This window comes from Coffea arabica, chromosome 11c (assembly GCF_036785885.1).
Source record: "Coffea arabica cultivar ET-39 chromosome 11c, Coffea Arabica ET-39 HiFi, whole genome shotgun sequence".
NCBI classification, from domain to species: Eukaryota; Viridiplantae; Streptophyta; class Magnoliopsida; order Gentianales; family Rubiaceae; genus Coffea; species Coffea arabica.
Window position 1 is genome coordinate 26,680,058 of NC_092330.1, and position 10,092 is coordinate 26,690,149.

The following is a 10,092-nucleotide window of genomic DNA, read 5'->3' on the forward strand; positions in this document are numbered from 1 at the left end:
TCAACCGATATATGCCCTGCATTTCAAGATGGTCTAAGTGCTCCAATCGATACTTTTGAAAATTTTTCACCTTAATATCAAACGTGGTATGACCCTTATTCAAACAGGTATAATCAAGGATGGTGGGATGATTCCAATTTTAATTATGAACAAACGCCAATAGATTTTCAACAGTTAGAGTCTCAAGAACTGTCATCCATGTCAGGTATGTCTCTTAAAGAAATAGTAGAATTAGTAGCCGCTAACACAGATCAATTGCAACAGGAGACACAAAGGATGGAGATGAGATTGGCATCTACAATGAGCAAATTGATTCCTCCAGTTTGCACTGCCAAGAGGCTGCATTCGGGTCACGCACTTATCATTCGCAGACGATATTGTGATCTTTGCTAGTGGGGATAGTCGATCTGTGGAGAACCTGGTCCAGTTTTTAGCGCTCTACCAAAATGGAGCGGGCCAACGGGTTAACAACCAAGAGAGTTTCTTCATAGCATCAAGACGGTGTGGTGCAGGCCAAATTCGTAGAATCCAACAGTTGATTGGTTTCAGACATGGTTCTTTTCCTTTCTCTTATTTGGGGTGCAATCTATATGTTAGGCATCGGAAAAAAGAGTTCTTCCAGTTTCTGATTAACAAATTCATCGCTAAGCAAGTAGGCTGGCAGAAAAGCTTTTCTCACAGGGTGGTCGGCTTATCCTAATTAAGCATGTTCTCTCCGCCATACCTATGCATGTAGTGGCGGTAATGGATCCGCCCACAGGGGTGATCAAGGCCCTCGAATGAATAATGGCAAATTTCTTCTGGGGTCAGACTGAGCTAGGTCTTAAGCATCATTGGTGCTCCTGGAGAAACCTGTGTTATCTGGTGAAGGAGGATGGCCTTGGGATACAATCATTTGAAGACATTCAGGGAGCGTTCAGCTGTAAATTGTGGTGGCGGTACTACAACTTGACCTCCTTATGGGCAAATTTTATGCTGTCTCGATATAGTGCAAACAATGGAGCAGCGCGCAGGATTTCCAGGGTCTGGAGACGGATGCTGGCCGTTCGCGATATAGTGGACCATTTCACACGAGATATAGACCTGGGTGACAAGGTTCAGCGGGCCTGGGTCCTGACCCCCTCTGGCGATTTTACTATCTTCTCCGCATGGGATGTACTGCGGCCTAAACGGGCATGCCACGGGTCCAAGAAGTGTGTATGGAGTGGTCGAGTCCCTTGCAATATTGCCGTCTTCATGTGGAAGCTGCGTAATAACTACCTGTCTTTTCCTGAGACCTTGTGGAGGTTTGGTTTCCAACTCTCCTCTAAGTGTCAGTTCTGCCCTGATGTAGAATCTCAAGATCATGTTTTATCGGACTGTACTTTAGCTACCGAGGTATGGAAGTTCTTCTCTAGGGCCCTGTTGTTACCTACTACAGTCCCAACTGGCATCATTTGTCGCTTGCAGCAGTGGTGGCTTTATCAGTCCCCAAGCACTGTCCGGGGAAGGTGTGCAGAGTGTTGCCATCGCTTCTATGTTAAGGGCTGTGGAAGGCCAAGAACATGACAATGTACGAGGGGGTTGCTGTGATGCCGGCACAGGTTTGCTAGAGTATACAAGCTTTGTTGTTCAGCATATCTGAGATCCATCCATTTGTCCACATGGTGCGGGATGACGGGGAGTTGGTACATTTGAGCTTATTGCTTTGCATGGGGCGGAGGGAGCGGGCGCTACCATGCTGGGTCGCATGGACAAAGCCACCTATGGGGTATGTTAAGTTAAATATTGATGGTTCATCTTTAGGAAATCCAGGACACTCTGGAGCTGGAGAGGTGCTTTGTGACTCAGACGGTAACATCCTGTATGGTTTCTCATCATTTTTGGGAGCAAGGACAAATTTGGAAGCGAAGCCATGGCGTTACTAGGGGGTATGCTAATCTCAACAAATTTTCACTTTCTGCAAGTTGAAATGGACTCTCAGGCATTGCTGAATATGGTGAGTGGCGACGGTAGGGTGCCTTGGAGGTTATGGGGAACTGTCTCGCGTATCAAGTCTTTAGCGCTGGGTCGCCAGATCACCTTTACTCATGTTTATAGAGAAGTGAACGCAGTTGCAGATGCCCTGGCAAGTCTAGCAAGCTCCACGCGTGTCTGTCAAAGCTTTTCTCCCTCCCCATTTCCAGACCATATACGGGGGTTAGCCTGCCTAGATAGGGTACAGATGCCTTATGTACATTTGGCTTAGGTTTACTGGCGTAATGTCAGCCTCATTTGATGTACGTTGATGGTCCTTTGAATAACACTTGGAGTGACGCCCACCCTCATATATGAGGTTAGCCAAAAAATAAAAAAATAAAAAATAATAATTTTTGGGAATATAAAATATAAAATTAATTTTTGGATTCTCACAAGGGAAGTTCCTGAAAAGAAAAAATGAGAAAAAATGAGAAAAAGGAAAAAAATAAATGAATAAATGTTTACTCCGATGATTTTTGAAATTTAGTAATCGGGAGTTTTCATTTACAAATATTGACTTTTACATAAAACGAGTCCTTAATTATGAATATGCAAAGCAACTCTAGTTAGTGATGAAATTGAGTAACCGGAGGTTTCCATCTACTAATGTCGATCTTCGCGTCAAAAGACATCTTCACTACTTGAGGAAGCTATTTGATATGTATTAAATAAATCCCTCTTTTGAACAATAAAAATGATCATGGAAATTGTTTGCCTTGATTTGGCTATATGAGTTGTTTAAAGGTGAAATTGAGTTGAGAAGACAAAATGATTGAACAAGTTTTAATTTTTGATATAATTATCTCTCCTTTACTAGGTATGATAAGTATTTGTGGTGAAATGAATAGTTATATAATGGGGGTTTACTTTGTTATTGAGAAAATGAATTTGAGAGGTACATCAGTACAAAGGGATATATTTAAACCATTGTAATGGTTTGAAATTCTTAATTGTTTACGGACAAGTAATAGTTCAAGTGTGGGAGAGTTTGATTAGCTTTTATTTTGCCTATTTTTAGTTAGCTTTTAGGTTACATTTTTTGTGTGTTTTAAGATAAAATATAAAATTGAATTCCTTTATAAGTTACTTTTCATACAAGTAGTATTACTTAATCAAAACATGCAAATGCGTGGATTAATATGTAAATTTTTGTTGTTTTTATAGGTTTTGGTATCTTATGAATTAATTCAAATCAAGAAAAGATTGACAGTTTTGACACACCTTGGTACTTTAGTTATATCTTGACTTACAAGTATCGGATTGAAATGATTTTTAAGCTATTTTAAAGTTAAAACATAGCTCGAAAGAATTCTTCTTCCTAAACTTTGTCTCTTGTTCTTAATTGTCATGTTTTGTTACAAGTTTATTTCATATTTATAGGTTCTAAATATGATATCCTAGGGTGAAGATGAACATGTAATAGTTTTGATTTGAAATAGTTAGAGAATGATTATGTTTTTCATGATTTGTTAGTTTGAAAACTTATGCTTATGCTTTATGTGACAGCCCCACCTTCCCCTAGGGTGTACCGCAAGAGTTAGCAAACTGCTCGCCCAACTCTCGTCAGGACTACTAAACCAAAACACACGTAAACCCTACAGAACGCGCAATAGAACTGCGGGAAAACAAACTGTCAGAAATCGACTTATTGAAGCCACGTCAGAATGCGGCCAAGATTTGGCCGGATTCAAGGCAAAGAGCCTCAAATTTTTTTTTGCCTTCCCTTGTCAATCCGGCCAAAATCTGGCAAGATATATGGCTGGATTCTCTGCAGAAAATTTCCTGCCAGTTTCTTTTCTTTCCCTGCTCAAGTTCCGCACTCGCCCGATTTTCCAACGGATATGAGAAAAGTTCACATAACGCATAGAAACATGCAACTAATATACATAACCATACCCTTATATACATACATTGGGAACTTCAACAATTCAAATTGAAATACAAAACAAAATATCCATAGTTATACAAATACAATTAGGGTTTACTATTACAGTGGAGCTTCAACAAAACAACTATATCTAGCTCAACTCTTTCCTCAAAATCACGTTCTCAAATTTTGTCCCCTATAAGGAAAACAAAGGTAACAAAGATGAGCTTTCGCCCAATGAGGTACCAAAAGACAAGCAGTCAAAAGCACAACTTTCACTTCTAATTAGTCAAAGATAAACATCAGGTAAAAAGCTGAACAAACACCACAGTTAAACAGAGTAGTTCAAGTAGAAAGGATACAGATGGCTCTCAAGTGCCAATTTCCTCTTTTGTATTACTTGATCCAAACCCGTTGACCCTCCGTTAATGTTTAAAGAACAACCATGACCATAGATCCCAATTTACCCCAATTTCCGTCCACCAAACATACCCTTTACCGGGCTCGAACACTAAGCAGAAACAGTGGTGGTAATACTCGAGTATACCAAATATCAGAGGGTTTCAGTATTCAGTAAATCAGAAACAATATCCTCATGGTTCGTCAATCTACCTCGACCAAGCCCTTGCTGGCCCAATTCGATTAACTACCAATGAGGTTTGAGTTCAAATTTCACAATAAGGTCACTGGATACAAGCCTCCAAACGGCATCAAATCATGCACAAGTAACAGATCCAAATTTGCACGATAAACCAGACAAATAGTCAACAGAAATAGTGTAATAAAGTACACCATCATATCATCCAGAATAAACAAAAGTTACAGTCATTCAAGTCACAAATTTCAAACACAAGTAAATCAGTTTAGCAACAAGTCATGCGAGTGGTACACTCACCAATTCAAGCAAAAACAACTTTAAAAGTTTCCTCTCGAAGTATGCCCTTGGTCAGTAGCACATCCTAAGAACAACCAAGATAAAATAATTATGGTTCCCACATCCAAACCTAGTGAACGGAATTCACAATTTAGGCTCGACTACGAGTTGTATGCCTATTCAAGTTAACTACGAGTGCAAAGATACAAAATGTGACTTTGGAGTGTAAAGGAAACATTTGGACCTAAGGGCATGAACAACCAAAAGTCCTTTATTCAACCAAAATTCAACTCATAAGTAAAGCTTATAGGTTTTCCAAACATCTTAAACAAGTTTATCCCAAAATCATCCCAAACTTGAAGGAAACAAGCAGCCCCAAATTTTGGATAGCACCTTTCCTTAATTTCTTTACATTTGCATCCTAAAACCAATACCAAATCTCATCTCAATCAGCCTCAATCGCATCCACAAATTATAAGCTATTAAATACACTTAATTAGAGCCACAACACCCTTCAAATATAGCCAATTGATAGCTCTAAAAACCAACCACAATCAAGCTAAATTTTGGAACCATAATCTGAAATTTTACATACAAGCTGAAATTTTCTTTAGGCAAGTCAAACTAGCATATAAAAACTAGGTATTTCACATAGCAAAGCTATCACACCATGACCAACCTTTAAGCATCATATGTGGGTAGAATTTCAGCATAAAAACTGAAAATTTTCATATCACCCCTTCAAATGATGAAATTTCTCATAAAACTACCAATTTTGCAACCCTAAACCACTAATATGCAAGTATTAGAAGTAGAGGAAAGTTTCTTGCCAAAGTTACCTTAGAACCTCAAGAAAGATGTAAACTTAGTACTTCTTCCTCCAAAATCACTCCACCAAAACCTTTAATCTTCCTTAGCACTTTCTATGGAGTAGTTTGCAAGCTTGTTGACTGAAACTCAAGATTGAAGCAAGAAAATGAGGTGGAAGATGAAGTTCTCTCTTGTTTTTCCCTCTCAAATTTTCGGCCAAGCAAGGTGCAAAATGAAGACAATTTTGGTCAAATTTGGTTTTAGTAAAGATAAGAAAGGTGTGGTCAAAGTCCAACTTCCAAGGATATCGCGACACTTGGCTCTTTAGGGTTTAATCTCATCTCTTTGTCTTCCAAAGGTTAATCTATCTAACTAACCTCTACTTATCCCTTAGCACCTTATAACATAACATCCCTTTATGTAAAACTCCACCTAGTCGTCAAAATTTTATTGCACTTACTGCACTAGCGGGTCCCACATCCATAATACGCTACGAACTTAACATAAACCAACTTATTCAAGGAAAATAATTTAAAAACTTGACTCACTTATAAAAATATCTAGAAAATTAAGGTAATAAAGCAAAGTAAAGAAAATGTATGCAAGGAAATAAAATAAATAACAGAAAATAAGGAAATTTAACCAACTTATTCAAGGAAAATGATTTAAAACCTTGACTCACTTATAAAAACATCTAGAAAATTAAGGTAATAAAGTAAAGTAAAGAAAATGTATGCAAGGAAATAAAATAACTAATAGAAAATAAGGAAATTTTTCGGGTCCTTACACTTTATAGTTGTTTGGCCATTAACTATGAATGATTTGATAATTGTTGAGCAATGAAAGTTGTCTTCAAATAGATCTAAATTCTTAAACATTAGCCTTATTCTCACGAAAGTAGTAAATAATGATTGGTTGCATTCATATAATAACTTCATTGAATTTGTTTCTTACCTTTTCTCTATAAACATAGGTGAAGAATGATCCAAAGAGTTAAAAAAACTGGCGAAAGCAATTTTTAGAGAAATTAGCCAAGACGGTTTCTTTTTAAGAATGTCCATTGATGAAAGTAAGGACATACATTTGGAAGTTATTCCTTGACAATTCATGGAACCATAAGTATAATCATCGTAACTAACTTCTAATTTTGACATAATAAGGGATTATAATCCCTAGGACTATCTTACTTAATCTCTAAGCAATTTTAATCTAACTTGTCTTTACTTTTATTTATTTTTTGCAAAATACCGCTTATATGGTTGGTTTTACCACCTAATGGTTAGTTTTGTATTTATTACTTATGTACCATGGCCGGTTAGACCGCCTAAACTAACATTTTCTATGATCAGTTTTACCGCTTGGCTAACTTTTTTATTTTTACTTCCTTAATTTTGATTGTCTAGATAATAAAGCAAGTAATTAAACTTAAGTAATTGCTACATTCTAAGTCCTTCTGGGATCGACAACTATTATCTCTATACTCAATATACGAACAGTGCACTTGAGGAAATAAGGTAACAATGTTTTAAAATTTGTAGTGAGTAAAAAGTGTGACGGCCCCACTTCCCCTAGGGTATACCCCAAGGGTTAATGACTACCTGCTCAACTCTCGCCATAACTCACTAACACAAATATTGTGACGACCTCACCTCTCCCTAGGGCGTACCCCAAGGTTTAGCAGACCGCCTGCCCAGTTCTCGCCAGGACTCGCTTACTTACTTCAATAAAATGGGTTACAAGTTCAAAAGTAAATGAAACAGTAGTTCCCAAACTTAGGATGTACATTTATACCCAATTCTATCTCAAACATTCATACATTTCCCAATATAACAAAAGATTCAAGTTCTAGATAACTTTCAACCCTAATTAAGCACTAGCGCAAGTACAATCACAAAAGTAAAAAACTAGATGACACCAACCTGTACCAGCCTCATGCCTATGCTCCCCTGTAAGGAAAACAAAACTAATAGGGTGAACCAAAACTCAGTGAGGTTCCAAAACATCATACAAACCCAAGTAGCATGTTGACCATAGTATAAAATTTGAAATATCAAAATAGCGAGCATAAGAGTTCATAACAATGAGCAATAACACTTCAAGTAGCAAAGTAAGTAGATATCCAACATTTCCTAGTAAAAGGATACAGTAGCTCTCGTGAGTTAACTCCGTCATAGTTTCACCAAGTAGTGGTTGACACTTCGTCAACTTGCAAGTAGAGTAACCAGTCTAGTGGTACACCACTTGACTCCAATCTCCGTCCACCATTCAAACCCCCTACCAGGGTCGAACTCCAAGATAAACAGTGGTGGTAATATTCGAGCATACCAATTAGTCGTGGAGATAACACTCCACTCAACAAAACAGGATAGAGGTACTGAGATGGGATGAGAGGCACCTCCCACTCAGATTGAGTAGAGTACATGCTACTGCTCAGCACTTACAAGTCAAGCATAAGCACAAACACAAGTACAGGTCAATCAAATTCAAACGAGTACAAGATCATTCAAGAAGGGAAGGATGAGTACGATAAAGTACACCCTCGCCTCATCCAAACAAGTCAAGTGTTATTCAATCGCATTAGCAAATCATTTCATTCAAGGATCAAGTTACATCATGCATTGGAAAACACTCACCAATGGTTTACTGCTTTCCAAAACCAAGCTCAGGTTCAGCTCCCTGGCTGGAGTCCAAATCTGCGATAAAATACTATTTAACAGTTTGCAATCAATTAGGGTTCAAAATATAGGAGTTTTGCTTAAAGAAAATCAAGTAAATAAAACTCGTTTAAATAGTACTCATTTTACTTATCAAACCCTAGAAAATTCATGCTTGATCTTTTGGTTTCAATAAAGAAGCGATTAAAACTTTTAAGTTCGCAACTTGATATAAGAAACTAAGAAATTGTGTTTAAAGTGGTCGCTACTTTCTCCTTCTAAAATATATAAGTTTTGGCAAAAATTTCAACTTATACATCCCTACAAAGGGGAACTCAAATACCCAAAACAATCTAAGTTTAATTCAACCAAGAATCACCAGTCAAGTTTCGATTTCACTTGCTTGAACTTCAAGAAATAAAACGGACAGCATTTCCTTTGCATTTTCCAAATTTTCCAGCCATGACACAAGCAAAATCCTTAGGTTTTTCACCTTCCATCCTTCATGGTTTTCACCCAAATTCACCCACAAAAGTCCCAACCAATGTTTGGAACAAGTTTTGGCCAAAATCAATTTTGAAAAGGTTGGAAAAACAACAAGATAATAGGCTGCACTATCCCTCGACCACCAAACACAACTTCAGCCAGAAATTTGGAAGAAAATCCCAATGAAAACCCTTCCATTGCAACCAAAATGCAACACATAGGCAAAGCTTAAAGGTTCTCTAAGCATGTTAGGTAAGTACATCACCAAATCAGCCCACAATCAAAGGTAGTAAGCTGTCCCAAAATTTGGACAGCATAACCCCTGTTTTGTCCCATTTTTCCTCTCCAAATTCAACACAAAATTTCATGGCCAAACCATCCAAATCATGAATGCAAATGATAGGCTATACAAGCTACTAATTTCAGACCATAAAGCCACCAAAAATAGACAAGTATTCAGCTCACATGTCTCCATATCAAGGCTGGCCATAAAGCAAAAGTTCAACTCTACATGATGAAATTTCCATAAGCAAGCTAATAGAACATGTACAAGCTAGAAAAATCACATGGCATAGATAAAAATTCATAGTAAACAAGATATTAACATATTAACACTCATTTTCCAAACTAAAACTGGAAATTTTGATTCCCTACACCAATCATGAAGTTTTTTAACATAATATCCCACAATCAAGCTTTAAATATCCTCAAAAACAAGACAAAAGAGATCAAATGGGTTGTAGGCATGATTACCTTAAATCCCTATGAAGAGAGGCTGCCAAGACCTTGTTCCTCCTAAATCTTTCCACTAAAGCCTTTGATCTTCCTTGGTTATCACTTTTTATGGTGTAATTTGCAAGATCAATGGTTAAAACTCAAGATTCAAGCAAGAAATTGAGGTTGAAGATGAAGTTTTCTTTCTTTGTTTTTCCCTCAAGAGGTTCGGCCATGATGAAGAAAGAAATAAAGAAAAATTGGCCAAAAGGAAAGATAAGAAGGAAAGAAAATTCTTAGTCAAACTAGCTTGGATGGCCAACACTTGTCAAGCAATCAATTTTCCTCTTGTTTTTGGTCAAAAATTTCAGCTGGTCTTAGAGTTAGATTAAGGGAGGATTAAATGAAATAAAAACAAGGAGATTAGGGTAAGTAAGTATTAGTCAAGTGGTGTACTCAATCGGTAACAAATGGTGCACGTCGGTTCAATCTCATTTTCCTTAACTCTCTTATACTTTTGTTTTAACTTATGATTCACTAACTTATTATTAGCACTTCTAATCACACACTTCCTCTTAATTAGTACCCGCTCTTATCCACCAAATTTAGTACACATACCTCACCAAGTGATCACACTACGAAAATACACCAAAACACACCAAAAACCCTAGTATGCACCATTCGTTTGG

General features: G+C 37.4%; 1 protein-coding gene across 1 annotated transcript; it reads left to right on the forward strand.

Annotated features, from left to right (window-relative positions):
* Nucleotides 1-786: 786 nt before the first annotated feature.
* Nucleotides 787-1,907, forward strand: LOC140016515 (uncharacterized). Its single transcript, XM_072070051.1, has 3 exons — nt 787-1,377; nt 1,421-1,583; nt 1,786-1,907. The coding sequence occupies exons 1-3, from the start codon at nt 787-789 to the stop codon at nt 1,905-1,907; spliced, it is 876 nt and encodes a 291-aa protein (XP_071926152.1).
* Nucleotides 1,908-10,092: the final 8,185 nt, after the last annotated feature.

Coding starts and splice junctions, on each gene's coding strand:
- LOC140016515 (XM_072070051.1), top strand. CDS start 787: ATGGCAAATTTCTTCTGGGGTCAGACTGAGCTAGGTCTTAAGCATCAT. Junction 1,378..1,420: donor ACTGTACTTTAGCTACCGAG/GTATGGAAGTTC, acceptor TACCTACTACAG/TCCCAACTGGCATCATTTGT. Junction 1,584..1,785: donor TTGCTGTGATGCCGGCACAG/GTTTGCTAGAGT, acceptor GTTCATCTTTAG/GAAATCCAGGACACTCTGGA.